The sequence below is a fragment of the Salvelinus alpinus genome, chromosome 9 (assembly GCF_045679555.1).
Source record: "Salvelinus alpinus chromosome 9, SLU_Salpinus.1, whole genome shotgun sequence".
In the NCBI taxonomy this organism is placed as follows: Eukaryota; Metazoa; Chordata; class Actinopteri; order Salmoniformes; family Salmonidae; genus Salvelinus; species Salvelinus alpinus.
In genome coordinates this window covers 7,709,134-7,727,791 of record NC_092094.1, presented here as the reverse complement: position 1 = coordinate 7,727,791, position 18,658 = coordinate 7,709,134, and the positions used below count along the sequence as shown (strand labels likewise).

General features: G+C 45.6%; 1 protein-coding gene across 1 annotated transcript in view; it reads right to left on the bottom strand.

Annotated features, from left to right (window-relative positions):
* Nucleotides 1–18,658, bottom strand: part of LOC139584249 (reelin-like) — a 356,507-nt gene that overhangs the window by 142,083 nt on the left and 195,766 nt on the right. The window contains exon 4 of the mRNA XM_071415869.1: nt 14,192–14,262. Coding sequence (XP_071271970.1) covers nt 14,192–14,262 — 71 coding nt within the window. The remainder of the gene's footprint in view (nt 1–14,191; nt 14,263–18,658) is intronic.

Sequence of the window (18,658 nt, the reverse complement as noted above, 5' to 3'; positions counted from 1 at the left end):
TGTACTATGCCACATGTCGTCCGTCCACCTTAACCCGATATATACACTGAGTGTGATGTACTATGCCACATGTCGTCCGTCCACCTTAACCCGATATATACACTGAGTGTGATGTACTATGCCACATGTCGTCCGTCCACCTTAACCCGATATATACACTGAGTGTGATGTACTATGCCACATGTCGTCCGTCCACCTTAACCCGATATATACACTGAGTGTGATGTACTATGCCACATGTCGTCCGTCCACCTTAACCCGATATATACACTGAGTGTGATGTACTATGCCACATGTCGTCCGTCCACCTTAACCCGATATATACACTGAGTGTGATGTACTATGCCACATGTCGTCCGTCCACCTTAACCCGATATATACACTGAGTGTGATGTACTATGCCACATGTCGTCCGTCCACCTTAACCCGATATATACACTGAGTGTGATGTACTATGCCACATGTCGTCCGTCCACCTTAACCCGATATATACACTGAGTGTGATGTACTATGCCACATGTCGTCCGTCCACCTTAACCCGATATATACACTGAGTGTGATGTACTATGCCACATGTCGTCCGTCCACCTTAACCCGATATATACACTGAGTGTGATGTACTATGCCACATGTCGTCCGTCCACCTTAACCCGATATATACACTGAGTGTGATGTACTATGCCACATGTCGTCCGTCCACCTTAACCCGATATATACACTGAGTGTGATGTACTATGCCACATGTCGTCCGTCCACCTTAACCCGATATATACACTGAGTGTGATGTACTATGCCACATGTCGTCCGTCCACCTTAACCCGATATATACACTGAGTGTGATGTACTATGCCACATGTCGTCCGTCCACCTTAACCCGATATATACACTGAGTGTGATGTACTATGCCACATGTCGTCCGTCCACCTTAACCCGATATATACACTGAGTGTGATGTACTATGCCACATGTCGTCCGTCCACCTTAACCCGATATATACACTGAGTGTGATGTACTATGCCACATGTCGTCCGTCCACCTTAACCCGATATATACACTGAGTGTGATGTACTATGCCACATGTCGTCCGTCCACCTTAACCCGATATATACACTGAGTGTGATGTACTATGCCACATGTCGTCCGTCCACCTTAACCCGATATATACACTGAGTGTGATGTACTATGCCACATGTCGTCCGTCCACCTTAACCCGATATATACACTGAGTGTGATGTACTATGCCACATGTCGTCCGTCCACCTTAACCCGATATATACACTGAGTGTGATGTACTATGCCACATGTCGTCCGTCCACCTTAACCCGATATATACACTGAGTGTGATGTACTATGCCACATGTCGTCCGTCCACCTTAACCCGATATATACACTGAGTGTGATGTACTATGCCACATGTCGTCCGTCCACCTTAACCCGATATATACACTGAGTGTGATGTACTATGCCACATGTCGTCCGTCCACCTTAACCCGATATATACACTGAGTGTGATGTACTATGCCACATGTCGTCCGTCCACCTTAACCCGATATATACACTGAGTGTGATGTACTATGCCACATGTCGTCCGTCCACCTTAACCCGATATATACACTGAGTGTGATGTACTATGCCACATGTCGTCCGTCCACCTTAACCCGATATATACACTGAGTGTGATGTACTATGCCACATGTCGTCCGTCCACCTTAACCCGATATATACACTGAGTGTGATGTACTATGCCACATGTCGTCCGTCCACCTTAACCCGATATATACACTGAGTGTGATGTACTATGCCACATGTCGTCCGTCCACCTTAACCCGATATATACACTGAGTGTGATGTACTATGCCACATGTCGTCCGTCCACCTTAACCCGATATATACACTGAGTGTGATGTACTATGCCACATGTCGTCCGTCCACCTTAACCCGATATATACACTGAGTGTGATGTACTATGCCACATGTCGTCCGTCCACCTTAACCCGATATATACACTGAGTGTGATGTACTATGCCACATGTCGTCCGTCCACCTTAACCCGATATATACACTGAGTGTGATGTACTATGCCACATGTCGTCCGTCCACCTTAACCCGATATATACACTGAGTGTGATGTACTATGCCACATGTCGTCCGTCCACCTTAACCCGATATATACACTGAGTGTGATGTACTATGCCACATGTCGTCCGTCCACCTTAACCCGATATATACACTGAGTGTGATGTACTATGCCACATGTCGTCCGTCCACCTTAACCCGATATATACACTGAGTGTGATGTACTATGCCACATGTCGTCCGTCCACCTTAACCCGATATATACACTGAGTGTGATGTACTATGCCACATGTCGTCCGTCCACCTTAACCCGATATATACACTGAGTGTGATGTACTATGCCACATGTCGTCCGTCCACCTTAACCCGATATATACACTGAGTGTGATGTACTATGCCACATGTCGTCCGTCCACCTTAACCCGATATATACACTGAGTGTGATGTACTATGCCACATGTCGTCCGTCCACCTTAACCCGATATATACACTGAGTGTGATGTACTATGCCACATGTCGTCCGTCCACCTTAACCCGATATATACACTGAGTGTGATGTACTATGCCACATGTCGTCCGTCCACCTTAACCCGATATATACACTGAGTGTGATGTACTATGCCACATGTCGTCCGTCCACCTTAACCCGATATATACACTGAGTGTGATGTACTATGCCACATGTCGTCCGTCCACCTTAACCCGATATATACACTGAGTGTGATGTACTATGCCACATGTCGTCCGTCCACCTTAACCCGATATATACACTGAGTGTGATGTACTATGCCACATGTCGTCCGTCCACCTTAACCCGATATATACACTGAGTGTGATGTACTATGCCACATGTCGTCCGTCCACCTTAACCCGATATATACACTGAGTGTGATGTACTATGCCACATGTCGTCCGTCCACCTTAACCCGATATATACACTGAGTGTGATGTACTATGCCACATGTCGTCCGTCCACCTTAACCCGATATATACACTGAGTGTGATGTACTATGCCACATGTCGTCCGTCCACCTTAACCCGATATATACACTGAGTGTGATGTACTATGCCACATGTCGTCCGTCCACCTTAACCCGATATATACACTGAGTGTGATGTACTATGCCACATGTCGTCCGTCCACCTTAACCCGATATATACACTGAGTGTGATGTACTATGCCACATGTCGTCCGTCCACCTTAACCCGATATATACACTGAGTGTGATGTACTATGCCACATGTCGTCCGTCCACCTTAACCCGATATATACACTGAGTGTGATGTACTATGCCACATGTCGTCCGTCCACCTTAACCCGATATATACACTGAGTGTGATGTACTATGCCACATGTCGTCCGTCCACCTTAACCCGATATATACACTGAGTGTGATGTACTATGCCACATGTCGTCCGTCCACCTTAACCCGATATATACACTGAGTGTGATGTACTATGCCACATGTCGTCCGTCCACCTTAACCCGATATATACACTGAGTGTGATGTACTATGCCACATGTCGTCCGTCCACCTTAACCCGATATATACACTGAGTGTGATGTACTATGCCACATGTCGTCCGTCCACCTTAACCCGATATATACACTGAGTGTGATGTACTATGCCACATGTCGTCCGTCCACCTTAACCCGATATATACACTGAGTGTGATGTACTATGCCACATGTCGTCCGTCCACCTTAACCCGATATATACACTGAGTGTGATGTACTATGCCACATGTCGTCCGTCCACCTTAACCCGATATATACACTGAGTGTGATGTACTATGCCACATGTCGTCCGTCCACCTTAACCCGATATATACACTGAGTGTGATGTACTATGCCACATGTCGTCCGTCCACCTTAACCCGATATATACACTGAGTGTGATGTACTATGCCACATGTCGTCCGTCCACCTTAACCCGATATATACACTGAGTGTGATGTACTATGCCACATGTCGTCCGTCCACCTTAACCCGATATATACACTGAGTGTGATGTACTATGCCACATGTCGTCCGTCCACCTTAACCCGATATATACACTGAGTGTGATGTACTATGCCACATGTCGTCCGTCCACCTTAACCCGATATATACACTGAGTGTGATGTACTATGCCACATGTCGTCCGTCCACCTTAACCCGATATATACACTGAGTGTGATGTACTATGCCACATGTCGTCCGTCCACCTTAACCCGATATATACACTGAGTGTGATGTACTATGCCACATGTCGTCCGTCCACCTTAACCCGATATATACACTGAGTGTGATGTACTATGCCACATGTCGTCCGTCCACCTTAACCCGATATATACACTGAGTGTGATGTACTATGCCACATGTCGTCCGTCCACCTTAACCCGATATATACACTGAGTGTGATGTACTATGCCACATGTCGTCCGTCCACCTTAACCCGATATATACACTGAGTGTGATGTACTATGCCACATGTCGTCCGTCCACCTTAACCCGATATATACACTGAGTGTGATGTACTATGCCACATGTCGTCCGTCCACCTTAACCCGATATATACACTGAGTGTGATGTACTATGCCACATGTCGTCCGTCCACCTTAACCCGATATATACACTGAGTGTGATGTACTATGCCACATGTCGTCCGTCCACCTTAACCCGATATATACACTGAGTGTGATGTACTATGCCACATGTCGTCCGTCCACCTTAACCCGATATATACACTGAGTGTGATGTACTATGCCACATGTCGTCCGTCCACCTTAACCCGATATATACACTGAGTGTGATGTACTATGCCACATGTCGTCCGTCCACCTTAACCCGATATATACACTGAGTGTGATGTACTATGCCACATGTCGTCCGTCCACCTTAACCCGATATATACACTGAGTGTGATGTACTATGCCACATGTCGTCCGTCCACCTTAACCCGATATATACACTGAGTGTGATGTACTATGCCACATGTCGTCCGTCCACCTTAACCCGATATATACACTGAGTGTGATGTACTATGCCACATGTCGTCCGTCCACCTTAACCCGATATATACACTGAGTGTGATGTACTATGCCACATGTCGTCCGTCCACCTTAACCCGATATATACACTGAGTGTGATGTACTATGCCACATGTCGTCCGTCCACCTTAACCCGATATATACACTGAGTGTGATGTACTATGCCACATGTCGTCCGTCCACCTTAACCCGATATATACACTGAGTGTGATGTACTATGCCACATGTCGTCCGTCCACCTTAACCCGATATATACACTGAGTGTGATGTACTATGCCACATGTCGTCCGTCCACCTTAACCCGATATATACACTGAGTGTGATGTACTATGCCACATGTCGTCCGTCCACCTTAACCCGATATATACACTGAGTGTGATGTACTATGCCACATGTCGTCCGTCCACCTTAACCCGATATATACACTGAGTGTGATGTACTATGCCACATGTCGTCCGTCCACCTTAACCCGATATATACACTGAGTGTGATGTACTATGCCACATGTCGTCCGTCCACCTTAACCCGATATATACACTGAGTGTGATGTACTATGCCACATGTCGTCCGTCCACCTTAACCCGATATATACACTGAGTGTGATGTACTATGCCACATGTCGTCCGTCCACCTTAACCCGATATATACACTGAGTGTGATGTACTATGCCACATGTCGTCCGTCCACCTTAACCCGATATATACACTGAGTGTGATGTACTATGCCACATGTCGTCCGTCCACCTTAACCCGATATATACACTGAGTGTGATGTACTATGCCACATGTCGTCCGTCCACCTTAACCCGATATATACACTGAGTGTGATGTACTATGCCACATGTCGTCCGTCCACCTTAACCCGATATATACACTGAGTGTGATGTACTATGCCACATGTCGTCCGTCCACCTTAACCCGATATATACACTGAGTGTGATGTACTATGCCACATGTCGTCCGTCCACCTTAACCCGATATATACACTGAGTGTGATGTACTATGCCACATGTCGTCCGTCCACCTTAACCCGATATATACACTGAGTGTGATGTACTATGCCACATGTCGTCCGTCCACCTTAACCCGATATATACACTGAGTGTGATGTACTATGCCACATGTCGTCCGTCCACCTTAACCCGATATATACACTGAGTGTGATGTACTATGCCACATGTCGTCCGTCCACCTTAACCCGATATATACACTGAGTGTGATGTACTATGCCACATGTCGTCCGTCCACCTTAACCCGATATATACACTGAGTGTGATGTACTATGCCACATGTCGTCCGTCCACCTTAACCCGATATATACACTGAGTGTGATGTACTATGCCACATGTCGTCCGTCCACCTTAACCCGATATATACACTGAGTGTGATGTACTATGCCACATGTCGTCCGTCCACCTTAACCCGATATATACACTGAGTGTGATGTACTATGCCACATGTCGTCCGTCCACCTTAACCCGATATATACACTGAGTGTGATGTACTATGCCACATGTCGTCCGTCCACCTTAACCCGATATATACACTGAGTGTGATGTACTATGCCACATGTCGTCCGTCCACCTTAACCCGATATATACACTGAGTGTGATGTACTATGCCACATGTCGTCCGTCCACCTTAACCCGATATATACACTGAGTGTGATGTACTATGCCACATGTCGTCCGTCCACCTTAACCCGATATATACACTGAGTGTGATGTACTATGCCACATGTCGTCCGTCCACCTTAACCCGATATATACACTGAGTGTGATGTACTATGCCACATGTCGTCCGTCCACCTTAACCCGATATATACACTGAGTGTGATGTACTATGCCACATGTCGTCCGTCCACCTTAACCCGATATATACACTGAGTGTGATGTACTATGCCACATGTCGTCCGTCCACCTTAACCCGATATATACACTGAGTGTGATGTACTATGCCACATGTCGTCCGTCCACCTTAACCCTATATATACACTGAGTGTGATGTACTATGCCACATGTCGTCCGTCCACCTTAACCCGATATATACACTGAGTGTGATGTACTATGCCACATGTCGTCCGTCCACCTTAACCCGATATATACACTGAGTGTGATGTACTATGCCACATGTCGTCCGTCCACCTTAACCCGATATATACACTGAGTGTGATGTACTATGCCACATGTCGTCCGTCCACCTTAACCCTATATATACACTGAGTGTGATGTACTATGCCACATGTCGTCCGTCCACCTTAACCCGATATATACACTGAGTGTGATGTACTATGCCACATGTCGTCCGTCCACCTTAACCCGATATATACACTGAGTGTGATGTACTATGCCACATGTCGTCCGTCCACCTTAACCCGATATATACACTGAGTGTGATGTACTATGCCACATGTCGTCCGTCCACCTTAACCCGATATATACACTGAGTGTGATGTACTATGCCACATGTCGTCCGTCCACCTTAACCCGATATATACACTGAGTGTGATGTACTATGCCACATGTCGTCCGTCCACCTTAACCCGATATATACACTGAGTGTGATGTACTATGCCACATGTCGTCCGTCCACCTTAACCCGATATATACACTGAGTGTGATGTACTATGCCACATGTCGTCCGTCCACCTTAACCCGATATATACACTGAGTGTGATGTACTATGCCACATGTCGTCCGTCCACCTTAACCCGATATATACACTGAGTGTGATGTACTATGCCACATGTCGTCCGTCCACCTTAACCCGATATATACACTGAGTGTGATGTACTATGCCACATGTCGTCCGTCCACCTTAACCCGATATATACACTGAGTGTGATGTACTATGCCACATGTCGTCCGTCCACCTTAACCCGATATATACACTGAGTGTGATGTACTATGCCACATGTCGTCCGTCCACCTTAACCCGATATATACACTGAGTGTGATGTACTATGCCACATGTCGTCCGTCCACCTTAACCCTATATATACACTGAGTGTGATGTACTATGCCACATGTCGTCCGTCCACCTTAACCCGATATATACACTGAGTGTGATGTACTATGCCACATGTCGTCCGTCCACCTTAACCCGATATATACACTGAGTGTGATGTACTATGCCACATGTCGTCCGTCCACCTTAACCCGATATATACACTGAGTGTGATGTACTATGCCACATGTCGTCCGTCCACCTTAACCCGATATATACACTGAGTGTGATGTACTATGCCACATGTCGTCCGTCCACCTTAACCCGATATATACACTGAGTGTGATGTACTATGCCACATGTCGTCCGTCCACCTTAACCCGATATATACACTGAGTGTGATGTACTATGCCACATGTCGTCCGTCCACCTTAACCCTATATATACACTGAGTGTGATGTACTATGCCACATGTCGTCCGTCCACCTTAACCCGATATATACACTGAGTGTGATGTACTATGCCACATGTCGTCCGTCCACCTTAACCCGATATATACACTGAGTGTGATGTACTATGCCACATGTCGTCCGTCCACCTTAACCCGATATATACACTGAGTGTGATGTACTATGCCACATGTCGTCCGTCCACCTTAACCCGATATATACACTGAGTGTGATGTACTATGCCACATGTCGTCCGTCCACCTTAACCCGATATATACACTGAGTGTGATGTACTATGCCACATGTCGTCCGTCCACCTTAACCCGATATATACACTGAGTGTGATGTACTATGCCACATGTCGTCCGTCCACCTTAACCCGATATATACACTGAGTGTGATGTACTATGCCACATGTCGTCCGTCCACCTTAACCCGATATATACACTGAGTGTGATGTACTATGCCACATGTCGTCCGTCCACCTTAACCCGATATATACACTGAGTGTGATGTACTATGCCACATGTCGTCCGTCCACCTTAACCCGATATATACACTGAGTGTGATGTACTATGCCACATGTCGTCCGTCCACCTTAACCCGATATATACACTGAGTGTGATGTACTATGCCACATGTCGTCCGTCCACCTTAACCCGATATATACACTGAGTGTGATGTACTATGCCACATGTCGTCCGTCCACCTTAACCCGATATATACACTGAGTGTGATGTACTATGCCACATGTCGTCCGTCCACCTTAACCCGATATATACACTGAGTGTGATGTACTATGCCACATGTCGTCCGTCCACCTTAACCCGATATATACACTGAGTGTGATGTACTATGCCACATGTCGTCCGTCCACCTTAACCCGATATATACACTGAGTGTGATGTACTATGCCACATGTCGTCCGTCCACCTTAACCCGATATATACACTGAGTGTGATGTACTATGCCACATGTCGTCCGTCCACCTTAACCCGATATATACACTGAGTGTGATGTACTATGCCACATGTCGTCCGTCCACCTTAACCCGATATATACACTGAGTGTGATGTACTATGCCACATGTCGTCCGTCCACCTTAACCCGATATATACACTGAGTGTGATGTACTATGCCACATGTCGTCCGTCCACCTTAACCCGATATACACACTGAGTGTGATGTACTATGCCACATGTCGTCCGTCCACCTTAACCCGATATACACACTGAGTGTGATGTACTATGCCACATGTCGTCCGTCCACCTTAACCCGATATACACACTGAGTGTGATGTACTATGCCACATGTCGTCCGTCCACCTTAACCCGATATATACACTGAGTGTGATGTACTATGCCACATGTCGTCCGTCCACCTTAACCCGATATATACACTGAGTGTGATGTACTATGCCACATGTCGTCCGTCCACCTTAACCCGATATATACACTGAGTGTGATGTACTATGCCACATGTCGTCCGTCCACCTTAACCCGATATATACACTGAGTGTGATGTACTATGCCACATGTCGTCCGTCCACCTTAACCCGATATATACACTGAGTGTGATGTACTATGCCACATGTCGTCCGTCCACCTTAACCCGATATATACACTGAGTGTGATGTACTATGCCACATGTCGTCCGTCCACCTTAACCCGATATATACACTGAGTGTGATGTACTATGCCACATGTCGTCCGTCCACCTTAACCCGATATATACACTGAGTGTGATGTACTATGCCACATGTCGTCCGTCCACCTTAACCCGATATATACACTGAGTGTGATGTACTATGCCACATGTCGTCCGTCCACCTTAACCCGATATATACACTGAGTGTGATGTACTATGCCACATGTCGTCCGTCCACCTTAACCCGATATATACACTGAGTGTGATGTACTATGCCACATGTCGTCCGTCCACCTTAACCCGATATATACACTGAGTGTGATGTACTATGCCACATGTCGTCCGTCCACCTTAACCCGATATATACACTGAGTGTGATGTACTATGCCACATGTCGTCCGTCCACCTTAACCCGATATATACACTGAGTGTGATGTACTATGCCACATGTCGTCCGTCCACCTTAACCCGATATATACACTGAGTGTGATGTACTATGCCACATGTCGTCCGTCCACCTTAACCCGATATATACACTGAGTGTGATGTACTATGCCACATGTCGTCCGTCCACCTTAACCCGATATATACACTGAGTGTGATGTACTATGCCACATGTCGTCCGTCCACCTTAACCCGATATATACACTGAGTGTGATGTACTATGCCACATGTCGTCCGTCCACCTTAACCCGATATATACACTGAGTGTGATGTACTATGCCACATGTCGTCCGTCCACCTTAACCCGATATATACACTGAGTGTGATGTACTATGCCACATGTCGTCCGTCCACCTTAACCCGATATATACACTGAGTGTACAAAACTATTTCCATGACATAGACTGACCAGGTGAATCCAGGTGAACGCTATGATCCCTTATTGATGTCACCTGTTTAATCAAATTCAATCAGCTTAGATGAACGGGAGGAGACGGGGTTAAAGAAGGATTTTTTAAGCTTTGAGACACTTGAGACATGGATTGTGTATGTGTGCGATTCAGAGGGTGAATGTGCAAGACAAAAGATTTATGTGCATTTGAACGGGGTATGGTAGTAGATGGTAGGCACACCTGTTTGAGTGTGTCAAGAACTGCAACGCTGCTGGGTTTTTCAGGCGCAATAGTTTCACGTGTGTATCAAGAATGTTCCACCACTCAAAGGACATCCAGACAACTTGACAAAACTGTGGGAAGCATTGGAGTCAACATGGGCCAGTATCCCTGTGGAACGCTTTCAACACCACAATCCATGCCCAGACTAATTGAGGCTGTTCTGAGGGCAAAAGGGGGTGCAACTCAATATTAGGAAGGTTTTCTTAATGTCTGGTATACTAAGTGTAGATCTCTCTGTTCAATATCATCTTCATTGCATGCTGTTTTGGGGTTTTAGGCTGGGTTTCTGTATAGCACTTTGTGACATCTGCTGATGTAAAAAATGGCTTTTTCTTCCTGATGTTTTGTGCACTCAGTTTCAGAAAGTATTCAGACCCCATTTTGTTACATTACAGCCTTATTTTAAAATAGATTCAATTGTTTTTGTTTTTGCAAAGGGAGGGTATACAGTGCATTCAGAAAGTATTGAGACCCCTTGACTTTTTCCACATTTTGATACATTACAGCCTTATTCTAAAATAGATTCAAAAGTAATTTTTTTCTCTCATCAATCAACACACAATACCCCATAACCCCAAAAACACATTTTTGCTTTTTGCTCATTTATAATTTAATAAAAACAGAAATACCTTCTTTACATTAGTATTCAGACCATTTACCATGAGACTTGAATTTGAGCACAGGTACATCCTGTTTCTATCTTTGAGATGTTTCTACAACTTGATTTGGAGTCCACCTGTGGTAAATTCAATTGATTGGACATCATTTGGAAAGGCACACACTTGTCTATATATGAAAACAACCGGCTCGATTCGGTCTTATGTAGCAACATTTGAAATAGTGTTTTTTACGTGGGATAAAAGCAGAGACTCAGAGTTAGAAAATAGTATATCGTACACTACAGTTGAGGAAAAATGGGAAAGTAATTCTGCTTTGAAAGTTGATAAACTTGTAATCTCACTTTTGAGAAAATGGCCCTTCAATGTTTTGGTACACCTACTGGAGAGCTCTTCTTTGTCTACACTCATTCAGCATCGTTCACACCCTCTAAAGCTTTAACCCCACCCATCTCTTTAAAACTTAAGGCTAGGGGGCGGTATTTTCACGTCCGGGTGAAAAGCGTGCCCAAAGTAAACTGCCTGCTACTCAGGCCCAGAAGCTAGCATATGCATATTATTAGTAGATTTGGATAGAAAACACTCTGACACACTCTAAAACTGTTTGAATGATGTCTGTGAGTATAACAGAACTTATTTGGCGGGCGAAACCCCGAGGACAAACCATCCAGGATATTTTGTTTTGATGTCACTCTCTTTTCAATGGGTTTCTATGGGGATCTAGATTTCTAAGGCACTTGCTTGCAGTTCCTATCGCTTCCACTGGATGTCAACAGTCTTTAGAAATTGGTTGATGTTTTTCCTTTGTGAAATGAAGAAGTATGGCAGTTCAGAACGAGGGTCGAGTGAAGTGTACTGTTTGTTAGAGGCGCGTGACCAGAAAGCACACTCTACTTTGTTTTCGTCCGGTATTGAACTCAGTTTATCCCGTCTTAAATTTCATAGATTATTTACGTTAAAAAATACCTAAAGTTGTATTAGGAAAGTTGTTTAAAATGTTTGGACAAAGATTACAGGTAACTTATTAGATATTTTAGTTAGTGCTAAATACGTCTGCTAGAATCCTGACTAGAACCCCAAAATTTGATCATATTACTCCAGTGCTAGCCTCCCTACACTGGCTTCCTGTTAAGGCAAGGGCTGATTTCAAGGTTTTACTGCTAACCTACAAAGCATTACATGGGCATGCTCCTACCTATCTTTCCGATTTGGTCCTGCCGTACATACCTACACGTACGCTACGGTCATGAGAGAACCTTCCAGAAGGAAGCATCTTTGCAGCACTCCACCAATCAGGTGGAAGCCACTCCTCAGTAAAAAGCACATGACAGCCCGCTTGGAGTTTGTCAAAAGGCACCTAAAGGACTCTCAGACCATGAGAAACAAGATTATTTGGTCTGAATGCCAAGTGTCACGTCTGAAGGAAACCTGGCACCATCCCTACGGTGAATAATGGTGGTGGCAGGATCATGCTGTGGAGATGCTTTCAGAGGTAGGGACTGGGAAACTAGTCAGGGTCGAGGGAAAGATGAACTGAGCTAAGGACAGAGAGATCCTTGATGAAAACCTGCTCCAGAGCGCTCAGGATTTCAGACTGGGGCGAAGGTTCACCTTCCATCAGGACAACGACCCTAAGTACAAAGCCAAGACAGGAGCCAGGAGTGGCTTCGGGACAAGTCTCTGAATGTCCTTGAGTGGCCCAGCCAGAGCTCAGACTTGAACCCGATCTAATATCTCTGGAGAGACCTGAAAATTGCTGTGCAGCGACGCTCCCCATCCAACCTGACAGAGCTTGAGAGGATCTGCAGAGAAGAATGGGAGAAACTCCCCAAATACAAGCTTGTAGCGTCATACCCAAGAAGACTCAAGGATGTAATCTCTGCCAAAAGTGCTTCAACAAAGTACTGAGGAAAGGGTCTGAATACTTACGTAAATATGATATATATATATATTTTTTTAAATATAAATTAGCAAAATTGTCTAAAAAAACGTTTTTCCTTTGTCATTATGGGGTAATGTGTGTAGATTGACGAGGGGGAAAAAATGATTTAATCCATTTTAGACTTAAGGCTGTAACGTTAAAAAAAGGGGAAAATGTCAAGGGGTCTAAATTCTTTCCGAAGGCACTGTATATATATATATGTGTGTGTGTGTGTGTGTGTGTGTGTGTGTGTGTGTGTGTGTGTGTGTGTGTGTGTGTGTGTGTGTGTGTGTGTGTGTGTGTGTGTGTGTGTGTGTGTGTGTGTGTGTGTGTGTGTGTGTGTGTGTGTGTGTGTGTGTGTGTGTACGTGTGTGCTGCTGCTCACCTCCCTGCTCACACAGCTGCTGGGCGAGTGCGTCCTTGAAGATGATCTGTCCTCGATGTGTAGCAGTAGCCCTGAGAGAGAGATATATATATATAGCGAGACAGACAGACAAAGAGAGAGACAGATATTTATATATATATATAGAGAGAGAGAGAGAGACAGAGAGAGAGAGAGAGAGAGAGACATAGAGAGACAGAGAGAGAGAGAGAGAAAGAGAGAGACAGAGAGAGAGACAGAGAGAGAGACAGAGAGAGACAGAGAGAGACAGAGACAGAGACAGAGACAGAGAGAGAGAGAGAGAGAGAGAGAGAGAGAGAGAGAGAGAGAGAGAGAGAGAGAGAGAGAGAGAGAGAGAAAGAGAGAGAGAGAAAGAGAGAGAAAGAGAAAGAGAAGAGAAAAGAGACAAAGAGCATTAAATCTAACTGTGCAAAGGAGAGAACTAGTCTTTCATCAATATGAAGGTGACCTTTCGGACAGATGAAAACGATGGGTTTGCAAAGTTACCCTGCAACATTCAGGGACTTTATTTGACCATAGCAAAACGACTTACTGAGCAATGAAGGTTTGTTTACATTTCAATTCTTTGTACCATCTTTGCACTGTATGTTACGTGCCTGAGAATGGCGTACCACACAGCAAAAATATATTTGTTCCAAAGATTTATATATGTATTGTTCATCCGGATATAGAGAGGATCTAACAGAGCTGGATAATGGGAATGCTTTGTTGACTTGTTAGAGATTGGTACTTTTTAAGGTTTGCTCTGAAATATCGTTCACAAGGTGTAGAAATGGGTTTTTGGGGGAGTGCCTTGTGTGATGATGGCATATTGGACGGACAGGTTTGCTCTAAAATATAGTCCACAAGGTGAGAACTATAGGAATCCCCTGATGTACATCAACATCAGATCCTTCCTGGAGTTACAAATCAAACAGGTTTTTTTTAAGGTGTTTTACCACAAGGTAAAGATATTCACTAAGTCCCAATACAGCACAGTAAGTAAAAAGTCCAGGCTCTTTTGCTCTTTGCACTCAACGTAGTCTACACATACATAATTGTATGCTTTCTTTACTATAAAACACAATATTTTACCTTAATGTACTTTATCCATCACTCACTTCTTACATTTCATGCTAACCTCTCCAGTTGAACAGGAGAACCAACTGAGCCAACTCTCCAAGAAAGAGATGTGATATAAGACAATGGAAGACAATGGAAGACAATGGAAGTCAATGGAAGACAGTGGAAGTCAATGGAAAACAATGGAAGTCAATGGAAGACAGTGGAAGTCAATGGAAGACAGTGGACGTCACGCACTGATCTGTATCACCTGTTTTTGTGCTTGTCTCCACCCCCCTCCAGGTGTCGCCCATCTTCCCCATCATCATCTTCCCCTGAGCCTGACTCTGACCCTGAGCCTGAGCCTGACCCTGAGCCTGACCCTGACCCTGACCCTGACCCTGAGCCTGACCCTGGCCATGACCCTGCCTGCCGTCCTGTACCTTTGCTCATCTACTCTGGATTATCAACCCCTGCCTGCCTTGTCCTGTCGTTTGTCTGCCCCTGTTGTTACAATAAACATTGTTACTTCGACACAGTCTGCGTTTGGGTCTTACCTGAAACGTGATAGTGGAAGTCAATGTTATACAATGAAAGTCAATGTTAGACAATGGAAGTCAGTGGAAGACAGTGGAAGTCAATGTAAGACAGTGGATGTCAATGGAAGACAGTGGAAGTCAATGGAATACAGTGGACGTCAATGGAAGACAGTGGACATCAATGGAAGACAGTGGACGTCAATGGAAGACAGTGGAAGTCAATGGAAGACAGTGGAAGTCAATGGAAGACAGTGGAAGTCAATGGAAGACAGTGGAAGTCAATGGAAGACAGTGGAAGTCAATGGAAGACAGTGGAAGTCAATGGAAGACAGTGGAAGTCAATGGAAGACAGTGGAAGTCAATGGAAGACAGTGGACGTCAATGGAAGACAGTGAGCTACTACATCTAACTGTCAGATGTAGAAAAATACCCATTTGGTTTTAAATCACTGAACATAATGATCTCCACACTGCCAGGTTTCTGGAAGCAACATCAAGGCCTGGTCAAATCAAATCAAATTGAGATAGAACTGGTAAAAAATCAATTACAGCACTATTGAGGTCAAACTCATAAAGACAAAACATCTTAAATACCCTATTTCCTAGTCAGCCATTTTATAGCCTAGCTGAGTCAGTAAGTCCCCATCTGTCTACTCTGAGTGCCTGTGTGTGTGTGTGTGTGTGTGTGAGAGTGTGTGTGTGTGTGTCTTCAACCTCCCCCCCTCCCCCTAGATGCTCTGTTTTTTTCTGGATGTCGAGGCATTTACACTGTTCATCTCATGAATTATGAAAACACCCCCCACTCCATTCCATGTTGCTGTGTTGCTGAGCGGTGGGAGAGAACACAGCCTTAATTATACTCAGAATACAGAATTGGTTAAACACTCATTCGGATTTGTGTGTGTGTGTGTGTGTGTGTGTGTGTGTGTGTGTGTGTGTGTGTGTGTGTGTGTGTGTGTGTGTGTGTGTGTGTGTGTGTGTGTGTGTGTGTGTGTGTGTGTGTGTGTGTGTGTGTGTGTGTGTGTGTGTGTGTTTGTGTGCGTGTGTGTGGTATGTATGAATAAAAGATGTGTGGTGATGAACAGCAGGTGGACATGTAAGGAACAAGTCTCTTTAATATTTATTAAACAGAAAACACAGTCTGAGGTCTCAGGCTGCTAACAAGCCTGGAGGGGAACAACAGCACAGCGCTCAGAGACCCGAGGAGAGCACATCTAACCCCTCACACACACACACACACACACACACACACACACACACACACACACACACACACACACACACACACACACACACACACACACACACACACACACACACACACACACACACACACACACACACACACACACACACACACACACACACACACTCACACACACACACCACACACACACACACACACACACACACACACACACACACACACACACACACACACACACACACACACACACACACACACACTCACACACACCAGGCTACACACACACCAGGCTACACACACACACACGCAGGCTACACGCACACACACACACACACACACAAGCCCTTACCCTGCACAATAATGTTTAATTTCCTTCCGTCTGTTGTTTCTGTTTATGACGGATGTTCACCTGTCTGCTCTGTTACTAAAGAAACAATCAGGGTTGGACTCTTTCACAAAAACAACAACAACAAGCATAACGCAAAGTGCTGTAATGTGTCAACAAACAAACAAAAATAAACATGAAAGAGGAAGCTGTATTTTGGCGGTATGGACGAGGAGAGGAGGCGATGTTGAGCAACCTCTGTCTTTCTGAACGAGGGGAAGAGTGTGTGATCGGGCGCAGCGCGAAGGGCTGTGACTGTACCGTCGACCCACTCTACCAGAACCACAGTGTGTCTCTCATTACAGGAGAGACACACACACACACACACACACACACACACACACACACACACACACACACACACACACACACACACACACACACACACACACACACACACACACACACACACACACACACACACACACACACACACACACACACACACACACACACACACACACACACACACACACACACACACACCTAAATGTTAATTGGACTTTCTTTAGGGGGAAAAAAGCTATTAGTCTCTAAACATCTCTGCATGCACACGTATCTGCCTGTTGATTCTAGAACAGCAGTCATCCGTCATCTGAAAACGAGTGTCATCCTCCGCTCTCTCGTTAGTGAAGGGGGGCAGATCGGAGAGATGGGAGACAGAGAGGGAACAGGAGGACAGGAGGATAGAGAAGAAAGAATGGTGTATACTATACGTAAGTGGTGAGAAGAGAGAGGACAGAGATGAATGAAGAGGGAGGGAGGGGGATGGAGAGGAAGGAGGGTGGGAGATGAGAGGAGGGAGGGAGATGAGAGGAGGGAGGAAGGGGATGAGAGGAGGGATGGAGATGAGAGGAGGGAGGGAGGGAGGGAGGGAGGGAGGGAGGGAGGGAGGGAGGGGATGAGAGGAGGGAGGGAGTTGGAGAGGAGGGAGGGGGATGAGAGGAGGGAGGGGGTTGGAGAGGAGGGAGGGAGGGAGGGGGATGAGAGGAGGGAGGGGGTTGGAGAGCAGGGAGGGAGGGGGATGAGAGGAGGGAGGGAGGGGTATGAGAGGAGGGGGGTTGGAGAGGAGGGAGGGGGATTAGAGGAGGGAGGGGGGGGGTGGAGGGGTGAATATGTTGTGAAAGGTGAACGACAGGGGAGTAGAAGAGAGGACAGCCTTGTTATCCCTCTGTCTTTCAGCTGTCAAACAAACAAGGAGGCATGGGAGAAAAACATACCATTATACTAACCCCCCACCACAGACACACATCTATGGGCACTAACATACATGCAGAC